This window comes from Mustela nigripes, chromosome 7 (assembly GCF_022355385.1).
Source record: "Mustela nigripes isolate SB6536 chromosome 7, MUSNIG.SB6536, whole genome shotgun sequence".
Classification (NCBI taxonomy): Eukaryota; Metazoa; Chordata; class Mammalia; order Carnivora; family Mustelidae; genus Mustela; species Mustela nigripes.
Window position 1 is genome coordinate 75812336 of NC_081563.1, and position 26739 is coordinate 75839074.

Here is a 26739-nt window from a genome sequence, read left to right on the forward strand (position 1 = left end):
GCCTGTCCTCCCCCTCTTTCCCTCTGCAGCAGAGCCTCCTTCTTGGAGCACCTTGGGTTGACGTTCTCCTAGGGCTCACAGGGTGAGGAGAACCCTAGACCTGTTGCTTAGCGGTAGAAGTGATGTCACAAAGGTGGCTGGTTCTTGGTTCTGGAAAGGAAAGGAGGGGAATGACAGGAGAAAGTCAGGAGTAGGAAGCAAGTGGCTTGAGGTGACCAGGCCTGTACAAACAAAATAATTTGGCTGCTTTGCGTTTCCTCTTTTTTTCTCTTTCTTATTCTCACTGTCCCTCTGATCTCATGATCAGGTATAAGGGTAGTCTTTCCTCTTTATATAAATAAGCAAGTTATCTGGAGTGAATCATTGCCAAAGTCCCACAATTTAGATAAAAAAAATAAGAGAGGTGAGGTGATGTGAGGAAAGGAATAAGGAAATCAAAGACCATTTCAAGGACAATTCAGGAAAAGCTAATGCATAAGCAAACATGTAGGCCTCTTTTTTTTTTTTTTTTTTTTGAAGATTTATTTATTTATGTGAGAGAGAGAGAGAGCGAGCAGGGGTTTGGGGCAGAGGGGGAGAGAGAGAGTCTTAAGCAGACTTCATGCTGAGCATGGAGCCTGACAGAGGGCTCGATCTCATGACCCTGAGATCATGGCCTGAGCTAAAACCCAGAGTTGGACACTAATACCACTGAGCTCCCCAGGCCCCCCAGGCCTCCTTTTTCCTAAAGGAAGCCTAGGTCCAAATAGGAGTCTGTCTTTAACAAAGGGAAATGAATTTTTAATTGATGGGCTTTTATGCCAACTAATTTTAAGGTTTTAAAAAAATCTCAAGGTCAATACAATTTTGCTGTGGTATCTTGATAGCTCTCAAGACCCCTCATCATGGGGATGGAGCTGGGTCACTTGTTTTTGTCTCATCTACACTAAGGGTTTTTTTGGTTTTTGTTTTGTTTTGTTTTGCTTCAGTTTTTAATATTGTATAAATTACATCTTCTCCAATAGCAGGAAGATTAGCGGATGTTTTATTTTTTATTTTTTTTAAAGATTTTATTTATTCATCAGAGAGAGAGAGAGCGAGCACAGGCAGACAGAGGCAGAGGGAGAAGCAGGCTCCCTGCCAAGCAAGGAGCCCGATGCGGGACTCGATCCCAGGACGCTGGGATCATGACCTGAGCCGAAGGCAGCTGCTTAACCAACTGAGCCACCCAGGCATCCCTAGTGGATGTTTTAAAAATGTATATTAGTTGATGAAACAACAGAACAGTAAGCTTATTATGCCGCCTTTTTTTTTTTAAAGATTTTATTTATTTGAGAGGGAGAGAGACAGAGTGAAAGCACAAGCAGAGTGAGGGGCAGGGAGAGAAGCAGACTCCCCACTGAGCAGGGAGCCCAATCCAATGTCTGATGCAGGGCCCGAACCCAGGATCCCAGGATTATGACTTTAGCTGAAGGTAGACGCTTAACTGACTGAGCCACCTAGGTGCTCCACTTTTTATGCCTTCTAAAAGAAACATGGTCTTTAAAGAGCAAAAAGCCATCTCGGGATCTTGGTGGTACAGTTGCTTTCTGGTGCGGCAGATATAACAAGAAAATGCTCTTTCTGACAGTTTTTCTCAAAATCTAAACACAATACAAAGTTTTTGCTTTTGTTCATGATTTTCCAAACTAAGCATTATGACATAAAAGGCAAACTCTGGAAAGGGAACGGCTGATAGATTTGACTGCAGAATATTTAAAATTTTTGTGCAGAAAAATATACCTTTAAAGATAATACCAAAGTAGGGAACATATACCACATACCAAATGTCCAGAATATTAGCATTTTTAAAGTGAGAATTTTTTAAAAAGAAATTTTAAAAGCTTTTATCTATCTATCTATCTTTTTTGGGAAGGAGGGGCAGAGGGAGAGGGAGAGAGAGTCTCAAGCTGTCTGTAAGCTTAGCACAGAGCCTGACACCAGTCTCAGTCCCACGACCCTGAGATCATGACCTGAACTGAAATCAAGAGTTGGACACTCAACCAACTGTGCCACACAGGTTCCCCTAAGATTTTATTTTTTTTTAATTTTTTTTTAATTTTTTTTAAAGATTTTATTTATTTATTTGACAGAGAGAGATCACAGTAGACAGAGAGGCAGGCAGAGAGAGGGAGAGGGAAGCAGGCTCCCTGCTGAGCAGAGAGCCCGATGTGGGACTCGATCCCAGGACCCTGAGATCATGACCTGAGCCGAAGGCAGCGGCTTAACCACTGAGCCACCCAGGCACCCAGATTTTATTTTTTTAAAGTAATCTCTATATCTAACACAGGGCTTGAATTTACAACCCCGAGATCAAGAGTTGCATGTTCTGCCGACTGAGCCAGCAAGGTGCCCCAACCACGAGCTTTTATAATTTAGAAAGGAAAAGATTAATACTCTCAAGAAAGATGAGGGAAAGTTTATAACAGGTGAATGCTCAAATGGACAAACAAAATGAAAAAAAAAATCAGTTTCTTTAATAATCAAAGAAATTCAGCAAGATACAATTGATCACTTTGCCAAAATGGATTCAAAACCAAAAAAAGAAAAAAAAAAAGTTAGAGACGGGCGCCTGGGTGGCTCAGTGGGTTAAGCCTCTGCCTTTGGCTTGGGTCATGATCTCAGGGTCCTGGGCGCTCTGCTCAGCGGGGAACCTGCTTCCCCCCCTCCCCACTCTCTGCCTGCCTCTCTGCCTACTTGTGATCTCTGTCTGTCAAATAAATAAAATCTTTTAAAAGAGAGAGAGAGAGATTAAATAAAAAATTCAAGTCCATTAATAAAGAAATGGGGGCGCCTGGGTGGCTCAGTTGTTAAGCATCTGCCTTTGGCTCAGTTCATAGTTCCAGGGTCCTGGATTGAGCTCCACATTGGGGCTCTCTGCTCAGCGAAGAGCCTGCTTCTCGCTCTCCCACTCCCCCTCCTTGTGTTCCCTCTTTGGCTGTCTCTCTCTGTCAAATAAATAAATAAAATCTTAAAAAACATAATCAAAGAAATGCAAGAAGATATCATTTATCCCCTCCCAAATAGAGAAGAATGAAAAATGGTAAGAGTGATGTGCTAAGGAAGGAACAGGGGCAGAGGGAAATTATGAATTCTTACAAAGCACTGATGGGAGAATAAATAGAAAAAGAACAGAAGCTTGGCTCGGGATATGTGCCAGAGAGAGAGAATAGACATTGGGATACATGTGGCAGGCACTCCTCATTCTGGGTCATTTCTTCTGGTATTAATCTCTGTGTTTCTAAACAGCATCCCTTGAATTTTGCAACTTCAGACACTGGCTCTTAAGTCAGCTCTTACCCCGTCCCTCCCTCCTTCCTGCCCCCCAGCTTCTCTCTCTCCAAATTCCCAATTCATCACTTTCAGACATTGCTACTGCTGTTTATTATGCACGTGGGGAGTTTAGCTTTCTCATACTCTGCCTTTGCCACATCCTCTTCTCCCAGTACAATTACCCCTCATCTGGAGACTAAAACTACACTCAGTCTTTTCATTATGATGATGATGTATACTGTTTCACTGCAGATCAAGGAATATACAGTTGACCTCTGAACAACAGGGGTTTCTTTTCCCCTCCATGAAAAAGTATTGTTCTTGTTCATACATGTCAAATTTCAACTTTCTTTTTTTTTTTTTTTTAAGATTATATTTATTTATTTGACAGAGATCACAAGTACGCAGAGAGGCAGGCAGAGAGAAAGGGGGAAGTGGGCTCCCCTCTGAGCAGAGAGCCCGATGTGGGGCTCAATCCCAGGACCCTGGGATCATGACCTGAGTGGAAGGCAGAGGCTTTAACCCACTGAGCCACCCAGGCGCCCCAAATTTCAACTTTCAATAATAAAATTCAATAAATCTGATTCCTCAATCATACAAACTTGCTTTACACATTTTTTTACATGTTGTCAAAGTCTGTAGCCACACAAAACATCACAAGGATTTGACTCTCTGCATGGTACCATCACACAGAAGGGAGCTGATCAAACAACATACATTCAAAGATTAAACTGTAGGTACACACAGTGTATTCGGCCCTTTTCTTTAACATTATAACACTTTCCTCTGAGAGACAGGTATTCTTTTTCCTTTATATTTTAAGAGAGAGAGAGAGAGTGGAGGTAGAGAGAGAGAGAGAATCATAAGCAGGCTCCATACTATGGAGCCTGTTGTAGGGCTTGATCTCAAGCCCTGAATCAGGACTTGAGCTGAAATCAAGAACTGAGCCACCCAGGCACACTGAGATAGGTACTCTTAAGCTACAGTATACCAGAATTTTGCTATTCTCATTATAAGAAGCTTTCAAACTTTGTGGTAAAAGTGATCAATTTAAAGAAACAAGACACAACCAGAGTTGGGAATGGAATTAAAATACTTCAACTTTTTTCTGTGCTCCGGGCTGCCATTTTTTTTTTAAGATTTTATTTGTTTATTTGACAGAAAGAGATCACAAGTAGGCAGAGAGGCAGGCAGAGAGAAAGGGGGAAGTGGGCTCCCCTCTGAGCAGAGAGCCCGATGTGGGGCTCAATCCCAGGACCCTGAGATCATAACCTGAGCCGAAGGCAGAGGCTTAACCCACTAAGCCACCCAGGCATCCCCAGCCTGCCATTCTTTTGTAAATTTTTTTTTTTTTAAGATTTTATTTATTTGTCAGAGAGAGAGAGAGAGAGAGCGCGAGCACAGGCAGACAGAGTGGCAGAGGGAGAAGCAGGCTCCCTACAGAACAAGGAGCTTGATGTGGGACTCGATCCCAGGACGCTGGGATCATGACCTGAGCCGAAGGCAGCCGCCTAATGAACTGAGCCACCCAGGCGTCCCCCAGGCTGCCATTCTTAAAGTCAGTTTAATTGTATAATTTTTCCATTGTGAGCAACACAGGTTTGAACTGCATGGGTCCACTTGTATGTAGATTTTTTTCAATAAATACAGTGCAGTACTGTAAACTTATTTTCTCTTCATTATTTTCTTTTCTTCTTTTAAAGATTTATTTATTTGGGAGAGAGAAAGCATGCACAAGAGAGCATGAGCAGGGCAGGAGGAGCAGAGGGAAAGGGAGAAGCAGACTCCCCACTGAGCAGGGAGCCTGAAACAGGACTCTATCTCAGGACCCTGAGATCATGACCTGAGCTGAAGGCAGATGCTTAACTAACTGAGCCACCTAGATGTCCCAATCCTATGATTTTTTTTAACACCTTCTTTCCTCTAGTTTACTTTATTGTAAGACTATAGTTATATAACACATATAGAAAGTAAGAGTTAATTGACCATTTATGTTATTGGTAAGACTTCCGGTCAATAGTAGACTCTTAGTAGGTAAGTTTTGGGGAAGTCAAAAGTTATACATGGATTTTCTGACTGTGCAAAGTGGGGTGGTCGATGTCCCTGATCCCCGTGTTTTTCAAGGGTCAACTATACTCTAATTCCATATCCTTTCTCTCTCTCTCTTTTAATTTATTTATTTGAGAGAGAGAGAGCGAGAGCAAACATGTGTGAGTGGGCGGAGGGGCAGAGGGAGAGAATCTTCAAGTGGATTCCTCACTGAGCATGGAGCCCAACCTGGGGCTCCATCTCACCACCCATGAGATCACAATGTGAACTGAAACCAAGAGTCGGATGTTTAACCAACTGAGCCACCTGGGTGCCCCCATACCCTTTTTTCTGTAACTTTGTGTTTTCCTCTAAGTTAAGATTTGCTTTGTTTTTTCTTTTGCTTGCATATCTTGGAATTCTGACCACATCTTCCGTCATCCTTCAGTAGCTCTGTGATATACCTGTTTTTTTTTAACGTTTATTTCTTTATTTTTTTAGTAATCTCTACACCCAACATGGGGCTCAATTTACAATCCCAAGATCAAGCTCTTCTGACTGAGCCAGCCAGGGTCTCTTACCATGTTTTTGGTGTCACCACTGAGTTTTTAGCCATCCTAGTGGATGTGAAGTGGCAAAGATTTATTTTTCATCTTGAACCATGTCTCTTGCCTTGGTGTCCTGGTATCAGTCAACTAATCTATCAGTCATCAATCAGTCAATACAGAAACTACCCCCTATATCCTGGGCTATGTTCTCTGAAGGATACAAAGAAGGTTAATGCCCCTGACTTTGAGGGTCTACTCTTTACCAAATACAGGAAAGTTAAGATAAGCAATCTATGGTCAGTACCAAAATTTATACTGGGACATATAGGGCCCTATAGGCTCTGGCTTATGTCTCTTTCTCTTCTTTCAACTTGCTGACCCACTGTTTCCTAATTACACTATTTTTCCTATTTTTTTTTTAATGTTATCAAGCTTCTTTCTGTCTCTCAGGACATCCCCCCACCCCCGCCATTCCTTCTCCTAGAGATCTTCTCTCTCAGGGTCTACCATGTTACTTCTTTCTCCTCGTGGTTTCAGTTTCATATGTCACCTTCGCAGGCACATCTACTCCATCACCTAAGCCAAGGCTGGCTCACTGTTCTGTATGCTCATCAACTCGCCCTTTAACTAATCACAGTAGGTATGGTGGGGCGTAGAGTTGTGAGCAGTCAAATGCCTAGGTTCTGGAGCCAGACTGGTTTCCAGTTCTGCCTTTGATATCTACTAGCTATGTAACCCTGGGCAAAATACTTTTCCTCTCTGGATATAATAAAACCTACCATGTAAAGCCATTCAGAGTGTTAAATGAAGTAGGTCATTTATGTCCCTTAGAACTTGTTTGGCATTCTCTAAATGTTAGCCCTTATTTTCACAATTATAAATTAAACAATTATTAGATCAAAAAGAAGCGAGCCTCATCAGAGCTGTATCCTCAGGACCTAGCCAGTATTTATTGCATAGTAGGAATTGAAGACATATTTGTGAATGAATGAATACCAGGTGTATCCTCCAGGATATCAGAGGAAGGAAAGGGATTTTAGAAAGGAGATGGCCAAATCTAATCAATTGGTGGTGACAGCCTAGAGTCCTGTGTGGAGAAAATGATTTTGAAGTTGCATCTGGGGTCAGTGGACTGTGATTGATTAATCACGTCTGCCAAGACACTGGAAAAACCCCTGCAAAGCTAGCACTAAGGGTTTGACATCTCTGCTATAGAAAAGGCTCACTATCCTGTTGGAAGCAGTCCAGAATTGTGAAATGACCAGTTTACCTCCTTTCTCTCTTCTGCCTCCCCACTCCCCAAACTCCCATCTTTCTTCTGGGCACGGGGGGACTCTGTGTTGCATTGCACAGGCCCTCTGAAGTATTGTGTTTGTTTCTTTGGGCTAGTCTCTGCACCTACTTCTATCAGCATTATTTCAGTTGTCTCACTCCTGCCCTGAGAGGCAACCAAAATGAGTTGAAACAACTGACTAATCACCCTAGAATGACTGGACTTGACTCTTGATTTTGTTTTCCACCCCAGGAACACCGATGGTTACATCTAGCCTGGGGGTGGGGTGTGTGTGAATGTTTGTGGTATAGGGCTGGGTAATGAATCAAATGCCAGGGGGGCCAAGGATGCCTAGTGAAGGTGGCCAGAGTAAGGGAATAGGCAGCCCCCATGCCTACCACGCTGGAAGTCATACGCTGCCACAGCCTCCAACTTCTTAAGAGTGTCCAGAAATCTGGGTTTTTACATGAAATCACCCTAGCTTAAAAATGTTTGCAGGAGGGGCGCCTGGGTGGCTCAGTGGGTTAAAGCCTCTGCCTTCGGCTCAGGTCAGGATCCCAGGGTCCTGGGATCAAGCCTCGCATCAGGCTCTCTGCTCAGCAGGGAGCCTGCTTCCTCCTCTCTCTCTGTCTACTTGTGATCTTTTAAATCCTTTAAATCTTTTAAGATTTAAATAAAATCTTAAAAAAAAAAAGTTTGCTGGGATGCTTGGGTGGCTCAGTCGTACCTGCCTCTCTCTCCACCTCTGCCTGCCACTCTACCTGCTTGTGCGCGTACTCTTTCTCTCTCTCTGACAAATAAATAAATAAATAAATAATAAATAAAATCTTTTTAAAAAAAGTTTACAATTAGGGGAACCTTGATGGCTCAGTCTGTTAAGTACCCAACTCTTGATTTTGGCTCAGGTCATGCCCTCAGGGTCTTGAGATCAAGCCCTGCCTGGTATCTGTGCCCAGCTGTGAGTCTGCTTAAGATTCTCTCTCCCTACAAATAATCCTAAAATCTATATGGAACCAGAAAAGACCCTGAATAGCCAAGGAATGTTGAAAAAGAAAACGAAAGTTGGTGGCATCACAATTTCAGACTTCAGGCTCTATTACAAAGCTGTCATCATCAAGACAGTATGGTACTGGCACAAAAACAGACACATAGATCAATGGAACAGAATAGAGAGCCCAGAAATGGAGCCTCAATTCTATGGTCAACTAATCTTTGACAAAGTAAGAAAGAATGTCCAATAGAAAAAAGATAGTCTCTTCAACAAATGGTGTTGGGAAAATTGGACAGCCACATGCAGAAGAATGAAGCTGGACAATTTCCTTACATTACATACAAAAATAGACTCAAAATGGATGAGAGAACTCAATGTGAGATAGGAATCCATCAAAATCCTTGAAGAGAACACAGGCAGCAAATTTTTCGACCTCAGCCGCAGCAACTTCTTCCTAGAAACACCACCAAAGGCAAGGGAAACAAGGGCAAAAATGAACTATTGGGACTTCATCAATATCAAAAACTTGCGCAGCAAAGGAAACAGTCAACAAAACCAAAAGACAAGTGACGGAATGGAAGAAGATAATTGCAAAGGACATATCAGATAAAGGGCTAGCATCCAAAATCTATAAAGACTTTATCAAACTCAACACCCAAAGAACAAAGAATCTAATCAAGAAATGGGCAGAGGACATGAACAGACATTTCTGCAAAGAAGACATCCAGATGGCCAACAGACACATGAAAAAGTGCTCTATATCACTCGGCATCAGGGAAATACAAATCAAAACCACAATGAGATACCACCTCACACCAGTCAAAATGGCTAAAATTAACAAGTCAGGAAACGACAGGTGCTGGTGAGGATGCAGAGAAAGGGGAACCCTCCTACACTGTTGGTGGGAATGCAAGCTGGTGCAGCCACTCTGGAAAACACTATGGCCATTCATCAAAAATTTGAAAATAGAGCTACCCTACAACCCAGCAATCGCACTACCGGGTATTTACCCTAAAGATACAAACGTAGTGATCTGAAGGGGCACATGCACCCAAATGTTTTTAGCAGCAATGTCCACAATAGCCAAACTATGGAAAGAACCTAGATGTCCATCAGTAGATGAATGGATAAAGAAGAAGTAGTATATATATGTGTGTGTATGTGTGTACACACACACATACACACACATATATATACATACACACATATACATACAATGGAATACTATGCAGACATCAAGAGTGAAATCTTGCCATTTGCAACCACGTGGATGGAACTAGAGGCTATTATGCTGAGTGAAATAAGTCAATCAGAGAAAGACAATTATCATATGATCTCTCTGACATGAGGAATTTTAGAGGCAGGGCGGGGACTTTGTGGGGTATGGAGGGAAAAAATGAAACAAGATGGGATTGGGAGGGAGACAAACCATGAGAGACTCTCAATCTCAGGAAAGAAACTGAGAGTTGCTGGGGGTGGGGGAGTAGGGATAGGGTGGTTGGGTGATGGACATTGGGGAGGATATGTGATATGGTAAGTGCTGTGAAATGTGTAAGACTGAGAATTCACAGACCTGTACCCCTGGGGCTAATAATACATTATATGTTAGTTAAAAAAAAAAATTCGTCCCTCTCCCTCTGCCCCACGCCCCCGTGCGCACACACACTTTCTCTCTTTCTCTCTCAAAAAAAAAAAAAAAAAAAAAGTTTGTAATTAATATTTTAAGAAAGCAGTGGGTAGACCAAAGAAAATGGTGTAGGGTTGTACTTGGCCTATTGGCTATCCCTATCTGGGTCCTTACTAACCTTTCCAATCCCTCTGTAATGACCTGGTCCTTCACAGACCAACCTTAGGTGACTCCCCCTTCATGAGAGCAACTCAGTCCCTTTGTGGTACATCTTTCTTCTTGTAGGACACTCTGGGGGTCCCTCATGGTAATGACCATCCTGAGATCTATTCGTGCTCCCATCAGGTCCCAGAATTATCCATTTCATTCTCTCAGCCGCCCGGTGAAGTATTGGCACATTTAGAGATGAGGGGTGGACGCTGAGATCTCGCTGGGGTCATAAAGCCGTGGAGTTATGCGTTGGAGCAGAAACTCCAACCCGCCAAGTCCGATCTCAACCTTGAGCTGTGCTGCCTCCTTAAACTCCTCAGCAGCAGCACGGTGATCTCAACTCTGGACTTAATGCTGACTTTCTACTCTCCTGTCGCTCCTCCTCCTGCCTTTGTAGTCGCAGCCACACCCTTTCCGGGTTTTGCCGCTCACCGCCCTCCACAGGAGATAATCCGCTTCCGCGTTTTGCGGGGCACCGGGGCGTGGAGGCGGTAACGCGCACGCGCGCAGGGATCCGGCCCGGGCCGAGCGCGCGGCCGGGCGATTGCGGGTGAGGGAAGGCCGGCCCCGGCGCGGTGGCGGGTCCGACGGGTCGTGGCCCGGGTCGGGGCGAGCGGGGGTCTCGGGGAGGGATTCGGGACTCCCGGGGCATGCGGGGATCAGGGGCTGGAGTCCGGGGCCAGGGCAGCTGGGGTCGGACGGGCGCGTTGGGCCGGGGACGGACCTGGGCCGCCGTGACGCGGGAGCCGGGTCGGGCCCGGGCCCGTGACGCGGGCGGGAGCCGGGTGCGAGGCGGCTCCTCCTCGTCACGAACTCACCGTGACCTTGGCCAAGTCACTTCATCTCCCCCTGAGCAGGCGCCTCAGTCCGTACAGTGCGAATTATAAGCCCTGCTACTAGATGGGCGTTTCAAGGCTCAGTGGCGAGACCTCGGGAGGGGTACGTGGAGGACGGGGCGGTTTGCGGGGGAATGCCCACCCTGGCGCGGGGAGAGGGGGCTTCCTGGAACAGCATTTTGCTGCAGCCTTTGGGCTGGAGCTCTCATTTGGACATTTTAAGGACTCCAGAATATTAAGAAGTAGTTGCAAAACTTTTAACATAAGAGTCATAAAGGGCTTCCTAGAGGCCCACGTCGCGCTGTTACTGGGGTGCTCCCGCTCTTAGGGAATGGTGTGAAGCAATGGAGCAAGGGACCCTCTTAGCTTTGGAAGAATGAATGTCATTCCTGTTTACCAAAACCTTCCTTGCCTGTATAGGAATTTGTGGTGCTGGCCAGGCAAGTTTTGTATGTGCCCATGTGAGGCCTTTGTGAAGAACAGTGGAATCAATCAGCTGTCCAGGAAACAACTTTTGTAGGCCTTGAGTATGGAGGAGCCTTTGGTGTCAGTAGCGTTTTTTGGGGGGTGGTGTGGGATCTCAGGAGCCCTTCCTATGGTGGGCAGGGGTCTGCGGTGTAATGGATACTCAATTATGAATGATAGAACGTCACAAAAGTAAGGGTATTAGATATTATTCTAGGTTGGAAGAAATTAAGATCTTTGAATTGACTTAAACCGGAACTTTTTACTGCAGGTGACTAGCATGCAGATACCCATTCTCTGACTTGCTGGTCCTCTACTGACATGGCCCACCGGGGTGGGGAGAGGGACTTCCAGACTTCAGCGCGGCGCATGGGCACCTCGCTGCTCTTTCAGCTTTCAGTGCACGAGCGGGAGCTGGACCTGGTTTTTCTGGATCATAGCTATGCCAAGCCATGGAGTGCCCACCCAGATGCCAGTAGTGCTCGCCCCACACGCATGCTCTTTGTTACTCCCCGGAGGCAACACGAAAGTACCATGTGAGTTTGGGCTTCTCTCTTAAGGGTTGCCCTTGCCCTCTAACTGCACAGTAATCAAGTGTGGGGATTAGAAAGGATTTTATTGTGGGAGATTGTATGGGGGCCTGGGATATTTACTTTCGGCATCTCTGTTAAGCAGTGTGAGGTTATCCCACCTATATGTTGACATCTGCGTTCGAGACATCTAACAAGTTAGGAAAGCAGACAACATATTCCACATAGTTAATAGGACTTGTGTGGAAAGAGGATTCTTTAGCTGGTGATGAAAAAAGAATTGATTTTTAAAAATTGCCTCTCAGGATTAGACTCATTTCCTTTACTCTGGTGCTCTGGCTTGCTCCAACACTGGCGATGATTTGAGGTAATGTGATTTCCTTTTCCTGGCTTCACGCAGTAACGTTTAGAAGCATATTGCAAGACATATTCTACCTTGCTTTCTCTCTTAGTTTGTCACCCATGGGTTGATATAAACCATTCCTAGGTCTAATTGTATTTTCAACTGGCCTACATTATAGGGGAAGGAATTTTTTCATAAACTTACTATGTAATATGTGATATAATTACATTTGGCCTAAATAAACTTGTTTAGTAGTTCTTTTGAGCTTTAAGGTATGCTAATTTTGTATCAGGATTGGTTGATATATTCTATTTTTTTTTTTTAAGATTTATTTATTTATTTGACAGAGAGAGATTACAAGTAGGCAGAGAGGCAGGCAGAGAGAGAGAGGAGGAAGCAGGCTCCCTGCTGAGCAGAGAGCCCGATGCGGGACTCGATCCCAGGACCCTGAGATCATGACCTGAGCCGAAGGCAGCGGCTTAACCCACTGAGCCACCCAGGCGCCCGATATATTCTATTTTGATGATCGCATCATACCCTTAATTTTGTAAACTTTTTTTAGGGAGGGAAGAGATTTTTGTTTGTTGTTTGTTTTAATCTAATCAAATGTCTGATCTTTCCTCTAGGACAGGTTTTAGGTTTGTTGAATAGAGATCTTGTATTTTGTTTCTTTGCATCTCTCATTGAGCCTTAATGAGCTAGAGGTACCATGATGTGTGTTTAAACATGAATATAATAGGGGGTTTTATTTCCTTTCCCAGTGAGGGCAGCATTTTGTTGGATGTTTTAGTTGTAACAGGGTGGGGATTATGACCTTTAAGGACAATCTTGATGCCTCTGGCCTGGGGCATAACTCCTAAGAGCTCCTTTAAAGCTTCTTGCTAACTTTTTTTTTTTTTTTAAGATTTTATTTATTTATTTGACAGAGATCACAAGTAGGCAGAGAGGCAAGCAGGGAGAGAGAAAGGGAAGCAGGCTCCCTGCTGAGCAGAGAGCCTGAGGCTCCATCCCAGAACCCTGGGATCACGACCTGAGTTGAAGGCAGAGGCCCCAACCCACTGAGCCACACAGGTGCCCCAGCTTCTTCCTAACTTTGAAACTCCTTTGTTCAGATCTTACGGTATCTTCTTAAAGTGAGATTCTGTGGACTTGCTCATTTCAGCACTTAGAAAATCATTTCCTTTTATACATTGTCACATATAGGTCCTAAAAGTGGGGATTAGCATGTTCTAGGGACTCTCTGTTGGTGGTTGTGTCAGGAATATTGTTGTAGTGAGGGTGTTAGTGGGAGCTAGGGAAGAAGTTAGTGGAGGCTGCCTTATGTAGGAATTTGATGCTAACTAAGAGTCATTGAAGGATTTTAAACTAGAGATTGAGTTTATATTTTTAAAAGATCACTTTGAATTTCTGTTGAATAGAGTTCAGGAGTGGAAATAGAAGACCTGCTAGGAGACCATTATAGTAGTGGGGGTCAGAGATCGCGATAGGTTGAGTAGAGGCGGGAATAGTACAGATGAAGAAAAAGGATGACCTTGATACACATTTCATAGGTAGAGCCAACGGCACCTTCTGTGATGAATTGGGAACACAGGCCAGGGTTAAAGGAAAAGGTGAAATTAGGATGAGTCAAATTATTGGCTTGAGTAGCTTAGTGGTACCTTGTGTTGAGGAAGACTGGGGATGGGGCGGTAGGGGGTAGGTTAGGAATGGTGAAATCTGGAGTTCTCTTTTAGGCATATAAGTCTAAATGCTGAGCCCAGTGTCTGGTCCAGAGAAGATAATTAGCTCTTTCACTCACCACCAAATCTAGCCACACATATTTCACTTCATTTCATAATGATGTAATTATTCCAGCCATTAGGAATAGATGCATTAAGATCATCATCAGGATCAAAAAGTTAAAGCAATGTTTGATAGATAGCCAGTAGACCATTTTGATTGGCATATTATTTTGAGTGACTAATTTGGTGCAGTGAAAACCCTTACGGCAGTAGGATTTCATTAATAACATTTTAAAATATGAAAGATCCATCACATATCCATTTCTGTTTGTTTCTGCTCTAGGCTTCTTATAAGTGAGTTAAATAACTAAGGTGTCTACATTCCAGGTGATCTGTCTTAGACAATGATAGGCTTTTATAGCATATAATTAGCTACCAGTTGACTTGCTAATGAAAGGGAAAGTTTGTGTGAATAATTTAAAACTAGCACTGAGTCCCAACAGAACTCTTTGCAATAAGAAAAACGTACTGTATCTGTGCTGTCTAATATGGTAGCTGCTAGCCACATGTCTGTTGAGCACTTAAAATGTGGCTGAATTTTTAATTCTGCTTAATTTTTATGAATTTTAGCAGTTGCATGTGGCTTATAGTTACTGTATTGGAAAGTACATGTAGGCAGTCAGCTGTTTTCTAATGGAATTTTTTTTTTTTGAAGAAAAATAGCTGTCATTTTTTATATGGACACATTTTAAAATGACTTTGTGTTCCCCCAGCACATAACAGCATGTCAAAGGGCAGAGATCTAGACAAGTGTTGGAAAGATGATTTTGGATCATAATTTTCTTGTGGGTATAATGTGCTTATGCATACTTTCAAGCTGATTATATTAAAGAGTCATTTTTTGGCAACCAGATGATCGTTAAACACCTGTGTTGTGTGAAGTACGTGTGGCCTGGTCCTATTTCCTCACCTGTTTACAGTGAATCAGACGTCCCAATAGATGTGGAGACAGTCACATCAACCCCTGTGCCACTCTATGATAATCAGAAGGCACGCAGCGTGATGAATGAGTGTGAACGGCATGTCATCTTCGCCAGGACTGATGCAGATGCCCCTCCTCCACCAGAGGACTGGGAGGAGCATGTCAACAGGTAGGCCGCTGCTCAGGAGGACTGGTCACTATAGGGTTAATGGTCATTGCATTGTAAATATTTTGTATCATCATCTTCATTGAAACACGTCTGTTAGAAGTTTATTTCATTTGCAGCCATAGGAGTCAGAATGTTTTCTTAACTCTGTTATAACTCTCAGCCCAGGATGCAGTGAGATGCTTGAGAGGAGGGCTTGTGTCTCAGCCATCTTTGCATCCCTGACAACTGGGACACTGCCTGGCACATAGTAGGTATATAATAAATGTTTATTGAATAAGTAAATGAATTAAATATGATAGGTATGACTAGTTCTGTATCCTCTATATTGCAGGCTGTGCTATCAGAGTTACTCAGACTACAAACAAACAAGCCATTAAATAAGAGTACATTTGTAAGATACTGTGTTTATATAGTCTATAACTAGAGTAATGAAAATGTTTTGGAGTCGCTTGGAAAGCTAACAGATGTTTAATTTGAGTGGCTTTTAAAAATAGATTTGCAGTCTGTGGGTTTTGAGGAAGTTTTCATGACTTTGTTGGCTGATTTTTTCCCCATGTTTCCTATTGACCCAGGGGACTCCATTCCTCTCCTCTCTGGCGCATTTGTCATTGTTGCTTTAGCATACGTTTATTTATCTTTTACTTACTGCATAGCAACTCCATGAAGATAAACTTTACATGCCATACAGTTTACCTGTTTAATGTGTACAGTCAGTGGTTTTTAGTATATGCACCACCACAATCAATTTAATGAGCATTTTTGTCCTCCACAAAAGAAACCCCGAACCCATTAGCAGTCATTTCCCATTTCCTGCTAACCCCTTCATCCCCTGGCAACCACCAGTCTACTTTCTATCTCTCTAAATTAGCTTATTCTGGACATTTCATTTAAATGGAATCATAAAAATATGTGGCCTTTTGTTTCTGGCTTTTTTTACCTAGCATAGTGTTTTCAAAGTTCATTCATGCTGTAGCATGAGTCAGTACTTCATTCCCTTTTATTACTGAAATTCCATTGTGTGGATATACCACTTTTGTTTATCCATTCATCCATTAATGGATATTTGGGTTGCTAACACTCTTTGGCTACTTTGGATAATGTTGCTATGAACATTCATGTACTGATTTTTTTGTGGACATGTGTTTTCAGTTCTCTTGCATATATACCTAGGAGTGGAATTGCTGGGTCATATGGTAACTGTTTAACTTTTGAGGAATTTCCAGTTGCTTTCTACAAGGGCTTCACCATTCTACATTCCTCGTAGCAGTGTATGAGAGTTCCGGTTTTTCCACATCTTTGCCAACACTTGTTATTGTCTGCCTCTTTTTAAATTTTTACCATTCTAGTGGATGCAGAGTGACTTTTGATTGTGGCTTTAATTTGCATTTCCCTGATGGCTCATTTCTCTCTATCTGCTGTGCATAAGGGAATGTTAAAATCTTCACATCAGGAGTGTGTAGGTGATAAACTTGCCATACTTTTGGAGAGCTCTTGTTTTATAATAATGGAAGAGGTAATAAGATATAAAGAAGTGTAGGAAGGTTTGAGGCAGTTGGCCTGGTTTTTGAGTCTGGTCAGAAGGAGGGAATGAGATTGAACAGATCTGCTTGTGTGAATAAGGTAGTAGCTATGGAAGGAGGAGCAGTTCTGCAGCTGGGTCAAGAGCTTGTGAAGAAGTTGTTTGGGGGTCTTGAGTTGGAATTGCTGTTGTGCCCTAAGAAGGGGAAACGCTTTCCAGAGTTTCAGCTAAAGAGGGAAACTTCTGCTGTGAGTGAGGATCAACTACTAGAGTAGTCCCGGTGTCAGTGAATGCAGCAAAAATGGTTTCCTGCCATTGTAGCAGTTAATAATAATTAAAAAATGTGACAGTGCTAGTACCAAAAAAGAACTACCATTTGTTGAGTGCTTTCTAGGTGCCAGGCACTGTGCCACACGCTTCATATGCATTTTTTCTTTTAATCCTCACAATAACTCTCTGAGTTACATCCTTTCTTCGTCTCTGTTTTGTAAGATAAAGAAGCTGAGTTCGGGGAGATTAAGAAACCTTAGTTTAGCAAGTCATGGAGCAGGAATTTGTTCAAAGCAAGCTGTCTGACTCCCAGAGCTCAGTGTTCTTGGCTATGTACCCTCTCTTGAAGGGCACATCTTTCAAAGAGGGACCAGCTAGTGGTAGCAGAACAAGGCGGCCTCACACCATTACGTGTCCCTTTGTGGTGTTACCAGTTGCCTTGCCACCAGTTTGCAATTTCCGAAACTGTGTGGGAGAACTGCATGAAGTTCTTTTTATCTGTTCACCCATGGTCATGATCAGGAGGTTTTTGGGGGCTCTTCATACTTAAGCAAAGTCATCGGAGACTTAATGCATATGAATATCTGATTCTTAATTTATAAGAAGAAAAATAACCTGTAAGGCAGTTAAGACACTGGGGTGGCCTGGCCAGAGCATCAGTTATCAGTAGGAGAGTCTAGGAAGCTGTTCTGTTCCAGAAGTGGGTGGTGAGTGGACAGTCTGCCCTGGAGGCACCCTCCTTCAACAAGGCAGCTTGCTTCCTCAAAGCAAGATGGGCCCACAGAGTAGGCCGGGGCACATCATCACCTGCCCAGTCCTACAGAGAAATACCAACAGAGTCTTATCTTTGGCTTGTCTTTCTCCATGTGGACCTCCATCCTTCTGTTATGACATTGCCACAGATTGATATGATTAATTAGCGCTCAGTTTATCTCAGATTATTTGTTTTTTAGTGTCTGATGAGATTTTGGAGGAGTCCTCTCATTAGCAACAGGCTTACAAACCATCTCTTCAGGTAGGTCACGTTTGCACACAGCTAATTTCATTATTTGATGATACTTACTGGCTTCAATTTCAGAGGTCACCATTTTATGACCTTGTCCCTGAATTCTGGATATGTAGCCTGTGTAGAGCTTGCAGTTAGTTCCCTATGCTCTGATTGTAATCATCCTGTTGCCGTTCTTTCCCTTGACTTGATTGTTAAATTGCTGCTTCTTGTCTTCCTGTATAAAATCCTGTAAAATTACAGTTTCCCACATCAAGAGCTCATGGGCTATAGGACAGTGCCCTAGAAATCTGCTTTTCCTCAGAGCTTACTGATCTGTCAGTAGAGTCAGAAACTTAATTTTCTTTGTTAGAACCCTTTCCCCCCCTTCTTGAATTATTTCAGTAGAAACTGCCTTTAGATAGCTTTCTGTGTATAGATAATGAAGGCCCCCTCCTAATCCCAACTGACTCTGACTTTCTCTGGTAATGCCTGATATTTTGTGAAACAGTTTAAATATCCCTCTCTGCCTGATTTAATTGCCTAGATCAGGGGTTGGCAAACTATGGCCAATGTGCCAGCTTTGACCCATTGCTTGTTTTTGTATGGCCCATGAGCTAAGAAATGTTTTTACATTTTATTAGGTTGAAAAAAAGTCAGAAAACATGAAATCAGATTTCACTGTCCATAAATGTAGTTTCTTTGGAACGCAGCCATGCACATTACTTAGGTATTGTCCATGTCTGCTTTTGCTCTGTACGCATAGAGTTGTATAGTTGTGACCCAGACCATGAAGCCCACAAACTGAAATATATGCTATCCAGACTATGAAAGAAATAGTTTGCTGACCTCTGGTTTAGATCATGCTCTTGTGTCTGCATGTCAAAGTCATGTTGCTTATAGAGCCTTTGAAAATAATTTACATTTGCTGGTATGCACTGTTGTCCTGAGGAAGTTGGACCGGCTCCCCCGCCCCCAACCGATGTTTTATCAAATACCAAGTTTAATTAGGTACACAGCTTTTGAAAGAGATTTAACAAAATACTCCTGGCACATGGTATTTCTCAGCATGGTCAAATGGATTTAAGGGTATTTCCAATGTTTCAGTGAAAGAATCTAGTGTCTTTAAGCAGGTTGTCTTATCTTGAAATTTAGAACTTCTGAATTCAGCCAAAAGAAGTTTATTCTCCATTTTAAAATTTGCTCTAATTATACCTCTCAGTATTATATATACCTATCTGTGTATTAATCTTAGTTTGGATGTTTGAAATTTTGATCCCAAGATCTTTGAATTATTTTTCCCTCCCCCCACTTCTCTTTCCTCTTCTTTCTTCCTTTCTCTTAATGTCTAAGCAAAGAATTTTTATAATCTGAAAAAAATAAGTGTGGCCTACTCAGTCTCTGTGATGTTCTTTATCTCTCCCTGTCAGACTTCTGGTTAAAAAAATCCTTTAGACATTTTAATATTGAATTAGTCTCCCTTAAAACAGTATCAGAGAAAGTATAATTACCTTTGAAATCATGAGGCTTTTCTGGGACCAGTGTGACTTTGGCTGCTTTGGATAAGATGAGCCAGAGGTCAGACATCAGTTAGGTTCTATCAAAGTATGGGGAATATGAGATTATCTGATTTCATCAAAGAAATGAAGAAAAGGCACTTTTGCACTCATGAAAATTGAATTGGTTTAGGTAGGAGGAGCACATTGACTCACCACAGTTCCCATCAGCTATTTGACTGTTTAGACTTGTATTTAAATTCTGTCTCCTGTTTTTAAAATTTTCCTTAATTATATCTTTTGCATGCTCTTTATCTTAATCTCGGGTTAGATCATTTTTTCTCTGCCCACTTAATTTTCCAACCTCCCACGAAGCTGACAAAATATAGGGAACATGTTTGAGTTCTTGGAATCGCTTTGTTACCTATCCAGCAACAATCCTAAGAACTTTTTCTGGGATTTTAGACTCTCAACATTGTGGTTTTTCAGTTTAATTTCAGCTGTCGTTGGTGTATGGTAGTAATTTCTAAGTAGCTTTCTAGTCCCCTCCTCCCCTCCCATTTTGTTCACATCATTTTTTCTTGCTTCCATCATTTTGGGTTTCAGAATAAATATAGAGTAAGAAAAACAAATAGAGAAAACATCCTGTTACATAATAAAGAACAGGATAATTTTGGAAATGCTGTTGGTGCCTTGTAAATAAATTATACCTCATTCTATGTCTTTGGAATTAAAGTTTGCAACATGACTGATAGACTTTGAGAAAGCACAAGAGATTGTTGAGCATAGAAATTGTATTCATTGCTTACCCTGTGTGATTAAAAGTGAGCAATATTACCTGGGATGAGACTACAGTGTAATTCCACTTTTGATGTTTTGCAGTTCTTTCGTTTTTTGTTCTTTGTTTTTTTCTCAGTTCAAGGTTAATAGAAACAACAGAAGATCAAAAGTGTTGCCCTACTACTGTACATCACAGTTGGCCTGCCCTGTAACACAGTTCAGGCCATTCTCTCCAGAGGAAGAAAGGCTGGACTCCCCAACCCCTGCAGTAAAGGCCTGTCCCATCCCATACCACATCTGCACAAAGTCTAAAGTCTTGTGTTTTAAGCATAACAATAGTACAAAAGAGATTTTGTTTTCATGGCCACCCACTACAGCCCAGCCCTAAAATGGCCCTGCGCTCACTTCTGCTTAGAGAAATACTCTTTGCTCTTCTGGACATCAGGCTTGATGGTATCACTGCCAGGCTTCCAGCCAGCTGGTTACACTTCCCCATGCTTGTCGGTAAACTGGAAGGCCTGAACCAGTCGCAGAGTCTCATCCACAGAGTGCAGTTTTTTTTTTTACAGATAATACTTTCACAGAACTGGAAGTTGAAATTTTTGAGAGAAAGCTTTTGATCTTTCATTTCCACTTGAAGAAATTTATCTTACAGAGATGTTTGCATTCCTGTATAAAGATGTAGAAGATGTGTGTATTGGTATGGAAAGGAAGGGTGGTCACTGCAACTGTTCGTAATAGCAATAAAAGAGACACATCCTGAATGTCCACCAGTAGGGTAGAACCAGCCACTAAAAACAAGAGATGTAGGGCACCTGGGTGGCTCAGGTCATGATCCCAGGGATCGGTGCTGCATCGAGCTTGCTCGATGGGAAGCCTGCTTCTCCCTCTCCTACTCCTCCTGCTTGTGTTCCCTCTTTCGCTGTGTCTCTTTCTGTCAAATAAATGGATAAAATCTTTAAAAAATAAAATAAAACCAAAGAGATTTGTTGATCCAAGTTCACCCAAGAATTGCTATACATAAAAAAGTGACTTCTCATGTGAATGTACTTTGCGTTTAAATAATGTGGAGGAAAATGAGACTGTGAACCAATGGGCTGGAGCTGCTTTCCCACAAGCCTTCCTGGTCCCAAGGTATCCTGAGTTCCAAGGTTGAGTTGAAGTCTCTCCCCACCTCCCAAGTCAAAAATTTCTGAAATATCAAACCACAACAAAAACTGACTGGAGGGCGCCTGGGTGGCTCAGTGGGTTAAGCCGCTGCCTTCGGCTCAGGTCATGATCTCAGGTCCTGGGATCGAGTCCCGCATCGGGCTCTCTGCTCAGCAGATAGCCTGCTTCCCTCTCTCTCTCTCTCTGCCTGCCTCTCCATCTACTCGTGATTTTTCTCTGTCAAATAAATAAATAAAATCTTTAAAAAAAAAAAAAAAAACTGACTGGATCCTGATAAACTAGCAGGAATTAAGCCAAAAGAACTAGGGGGAAATAAAGGACAATTCCACAAAACCCAAGACGTCTTTTAGTACCCCATAAGGCGGTTATGGAGGAGTGGGAGGCTTGGGAAGTTAAGGGATTCAGCTGTAGCAAGGATAGCTGCTGAAGATAGAGGGTGCTTCTGAATTCTCCATCATGGATGTCAGCTGTTACCTTACAACTTGTGTTTCCATCAGTAATCATAGCTGAGTTTTGGTTGCTAGAAGCAGCCTTGGAGGCTGAGTAGTCCCCATCTATTTTATTGTCAAAGAGACTGAGGACACACAGCCAGCTCTGTATTGCGGAGCTGGTTAGAGTCCTTACTCCTAGTTAGTGTTCTCTTGGACTGTGTATACCTGTAGTCAGTTGTGAAACTGGAGATGTGGTAGGTGGAGATTTTATTTTACAGAAGAAATGAAGGCCCATAATTTTCTCCCTTTCTAGAAGGTATTTAAGGATAGTAAGATCATTGTAGAAAGCTAGTAACAAAGGGCAGTTTGTCTTCCATCTGCATATTTACTGGGCCTTGTTACGGTATTCTTAGATGACCTGTAGAAAATAGGGTGTCTTGCTGGTGGTGTATGATGGAAAAGGTACTAGTTTGTTATAAAGTGAAAGGAATTGAGATTGTTGGAGTCGTTTCGAGCCCACCCAGGTATGACCCCCCACTCAGTTTACAGTTGAGCCTGAATCATGTCTCAGCGTTCCTCTCCTGCTCAGTGCTCAGTGTGTTGGGGAGTGTAGGGGTTGGTATTTGCACTCGGCTGTTCACAGGACTTGGAATGTAGTATACCTGCAGTTCATCCATTTATTTATTCAGCAGATGTTCCAGTAGCTCTTGTGTGTCAGACACTGTTTTACATGCTGGGATATAACACTTAAGCAAAACTGACCAAAATCCCTGCCATGTTGCCCTTTACAGTCTAGCCGAGGGAGACACATTAAACAAAGAAGTAAAATGGGTAGAGCACAAGGTGGAGATATGGCTGGAAAGGGAACTAGGGATTCTGGGTGGGTATTGGTAGTTTTAAATAAGGGTGAGTCAGGGGAAGCATCAGTAGAACATAACGTTTGAGCAATGACCTGAAGGAGATTGGAGAGGGAGCCGTTGTGTCTGGTATATGGAATGGATGACCAGGGCCCAGTCTGTGATGTGGGAGCATGGAGGGTGTGTGTGTCAGGTGGGCTGGGGCAAATGTGGTGAAGCCCAATAAGTCAGGAGCAGTCATGGATGATGGGGTGGGACAGGCAGTGGGGTCCAGATAATCCACTAAGGAGGTGGTTGCTTTTGACTGATTGAAATGGGACCATTAAGGGCCTTTGAGCAGAGTGACATGGTTTGATTTGGGGTTTTTGATGGATTTTTTTTTTCCTCTGTAATTGATTTTCCAAATGACTTTCCAAAAGGTTGACTAAATTTATATTTCCATCAGCAAAGTATGGAGGGACCTATTTTCTTACATTCTTATAACACAGAGTATTAAGTTTCTTAATTTTCACCCATTTGATAGGTGAAAATAATTTATGATTTTCATTTGAATGTGTGATTTTGGAGGGAGTTGACTCCTTTTTTGCGTGAACTGCCTTTTCATGTTCTTTGCCCATTGTTTTTGTTTTGAGTATCTTATCATTTTCTTGCAAATTTTCTGGAGGTTTTTTTAATTTAATGAAATGACAGTTATTTTTCCATTGTGTTTTGACTTTAGGATATAGTTTAGTTTTTTCCTTTATAGAAGTTTGAAATTTTTATCTTTATATCTTTAATATTTATTTCTTTTGTAGCTTCTAGGTCTTAGGTCTTATTTTATTTATTTACTTTTAAGATTTTATTTATTTTTTTGACAGAGAGAGACACAGTGAGAGAGGGAATACAAGCAGGGGGATTGGGAGAAGGAGAAGCAGGCTTCCCGCGAAGCAAGGAGCCAGATGCAGGGCTCGATCCCAGAACTCCGGGATCATGACCCGAGCCGAAGGCAGATGCTCAAGGACTGAGCCACCCAGGTGCCCCTTAGGCCATATTTAGAAAGGTCCATATATATGTGTGTGTGCGTGCCAGGGAGAGTTGATAAACATATACTAATTGGGCATCGTCTATTACCTTTCTCTTAGTCTCTTTAGGAAGGTTACAGGCCAGAGTTGGAGTATCAGAATCATTAAGATGCCAGGAATGGACTGAGGGGGGACTTAAATAAGCTCCTGGCCACTGTGCTGGGTATGATGAGGTGGGAACAGCAACAGTAGGACTAGTTTCTAATTGTAGGAGTTTATTGCCGGAGTTGGAGGAGGACACACTAAGCCTTCCTTAATCAAAGTAAACGTGTGTATACCAGTGTCATATGGGGATGGTACAGCGTCAACTCATATGGAACAGACCATTCAAAAGGAAACTTGCTAATTGTGTAGTATACAGAAAAACGTAAAAAGTATACATGGAAAAGGGAGAGCGAGAGTGTGGGATGCAATATTGGGGAAAATTCATTTGTTATATTCCTGTTATAATCCTAAAGGTAATTTAAATAGGTCTCTTACCTTAGTCTGAGGTTTTAGTATACTGAAACACTTGCTTATTCTGTCTTTTTTTTTTTTTTTTTAAGATTTTATTTATTTGACAGAGATGACAAGTAGGCAGAGAGGCAGGTAGAGAGAGAGAGGAAGGCTTGATGAGCAGAGAGCCCGATGTCGGGCTCCATCCCAGGACCCTGGGATCATAACCTGAGCCAAAGGCAGAGGCTTTAACTCACTGAGCCACCTAGGTGCCCAGCTTGAGTGTATATATTAATACAAATGTATGCTGAGGTGACTTATGGGCAGTTTTGGAACCAGGTCTTGTGCTTTAGCTCAGTGGTCTTTAAACTGCTTTGAGTTATATTGTTTCATAGGGTGGACAAAAAACATGGTCTTTGTACAGTGTACATGCATGAGGAGTGTCCCCAGCGTTTGACTTTAATTCCTTGGAGTTTCTCTTATAGGACTGGCTGGACAATGGCCCAGAACAAGCTATTTAACAAGATCCTCAAAGCCCTGCAGTCTGACCGGCTTGCCCGTTTGGCCAATGAAGGGGTAAGACTCTAGAAATTGGCCCATTGATATTCTCTTCCTAGTACAGCCTTACTAGCTGACTAACTTTTTGGTCCCCATCCTACCTGCCCCAGTTGCTAACATGGTGCCCCTCTTGTGTTATCACTTCACTTATATCTTCCAGGCTTGCAATGAGCCAGTGTTGCGCCGTGTTGCTGTGGACAAGTGTGCAAGGAGAGTGCGCCAGGCTCTGGCAAGTGTGAGCTGGGACACCAAGCTGATCCAGTGGCTGCATACCACCCTGGTGGAGACCTTGAGTCTGCCCATGCTGGCTGCCTATCTGGATGCTTTGCAGACACTGAAAGGGAAGGTGAGGCTATGACTGGCGTCTCCCCTGTCCTTGGTTGGCCAGCCTCTGCTGCGGGTTTAGGAAGTGGGGTTGGGCAGGGTCACTGCCTGGTCAGCCTGGAGGACATGACTGAAGAAAACAAGTTTGTTATTAAAAATGGGAGACATGGTATCATTTCACGTTTTGTCTGGTATCAACATCTTTATCCCTGCTATCTCCAGGATGAACTGTGAGACCTGAAAACCAGAATGTACTTTTAGCCTCTCCAGCCCTGCAGGTTGTGGTTTGAGTCACCTCTGAGGTGAGGTGAGAAAAGAATTACCATGGGGAAGACGAAGGGTTTACCAGGGAGATGTGCTGAGGAGGCAAGAAGCAGATTCGGGTGTTTGGAGTGGGGGGCTATGGAGTGGGGAAGAGTGCTGTCCATTCTAGGCTTGTGCTCTTAGCAGTGGTTTTTCTCCTGACAGGCTCTTATTTTCTTAGACTGTCAGGATCGCAGTGTATACTTTGATTGTTTCTCTCTAAAACTTTTTGAATTTTTAAAAATTTTTATTATTTAAGAATAGTCAAGATACAGTGTTATGTTACTTTCCATATACGATGTAGTGATTTAACAAATCTGTACTATTACTCAGTGCTCACCACAGTAAGTGTAGTCACCATCTGTCACCAGAGAATTTTATTGCAATAATACTGACTGCTCCCTATTCTGTGCTTTTCATATCTGTGACTTACTTATTTTATAATTAGAAGTTTGTATCTCTTTACTGCCCTTTACTTATTTCACCCATCCCCAACCCTCTTTCTTCTGGTAACCACCAGTTTTTTCTCTGAATTTATGGGTCTCTTTCTGTTTTTTAGTTTGTTCATTTATTTTATTTTTTAGATTCCTCATATAAGTGGAATCATGGTAATTTGTTTTTCTCTGACTTCATTTACTTAGCATAATATCCTCTAGGTTCATCTGTTTTGTTGCAAATGGTAGGGATTTCATTCTTTTTTGTGGCTGAGTAATATTCCTTTTTTTAAAAAGATTTTGTTTATTTGATAGAGACAGTGAAAGAGGGAACACAAGCAGGGGGAGTGGAGAGGGAGAAGAAGGCTTCCTGCTGAGCAGGGAACACAATGCAAGGCTCAATCCCAAGACCCCAGGATCATGACCTGAGCTGAAGGCAAACGCTTAACGACTGAGCCATCCATGTGCCCCACTGAGTAATATTCTGATTCCAATATTCACTAGTATTCTAATTCACTGTTCTATTCTAATTCACTAGTATTCACTAGTATTCTAATATTCACTAGTAATATTCTGTATATATATACCACATCATCTTTATCCATTTATCTATGGATGGACACTTAGTTACTTCTGTATTTTAGCTATTATAAATAATGCTGCAATGAACATAGGGTGCATATATCTTTTTCAGATTTCTTTGGGTAAATGTTCTGTAGTGAGTTACTGGATCATATGGTAATTCTATTTTTAATTTTTTGAGGAACCGCCATACTTTTTCCCCAGTGGTTGCATTACATTCCCACCAAGAGTGCACAAGGGTTCCCTTATCTCCGTGTCCTCTCTGGTGCTTGATATTTCTTGTCTTTTTTATTTTAGCCATTCTGACTGGTATAAGGTGATAACTCCTTGTGGTTTTGATTTTGCATTTCCCTGATGGTTAGTGATGTCGAGCGTCTTATCATGTGTCTATTGATTGTCTGTATGCCCTCTTGGGAAAAGTGTCTTTTCAGGTCCTCTGCACATTTTTTAAATTGGATTATTAATTTTTTGGTGTTGAGTGGCATAAGTTCTTTATATAATTTTAGATATTAACTCCTTA

At 42.3% G+C, this 26739-nt stretch overlaps 1 protein-coding gene across 12 annotated transcripts in view; it reads left to right on the top strand.

Moving 5' to 3' along the window:
• Positions 1–10429: 10429 nt before the first annotated feature.
• KANSL3 (KAT8 regulatory NSL complex subunit 3) overlaps positions 10430–26739 on the top strand; it is a 43756-nt gene continuing 27446 nt past the window's right edge. For 4 of the 12 annotated variants that reach the window (XM_059406189.1, XM_059406192.1, XM_059406191.1 and 1 more), the window contains exons 1-5: positions 10430–10518; positions 11541–11805; positions 14844–15014; positions 24504–24594; positions 24737–24922. In XM_059406189.1, coding sequence (XP_059262172.1) covers positions 11591–11805; positions 14844–15014; positions 24504–24594; positions 24737–24922 — 663 coding nt within the window. In that variant the 5' untranslated portion in view covers positions 10430–10518; positions 11541–11590. Of the gene's footprint in view, positions 10519–10663; positions 10908–11540; positions 11806–12104; positions 12167–14775; positions 15015–15174; positions 15262–17756; positions 17819–24503; positions 24595–24736; positions 24923–26739 lie in introns of those variants that run through there. The other 8 variants (XM_059406196.1, XM_059406193.1, XM_059406200.1 and 5 more) reach the window with 8 other exon arrangements.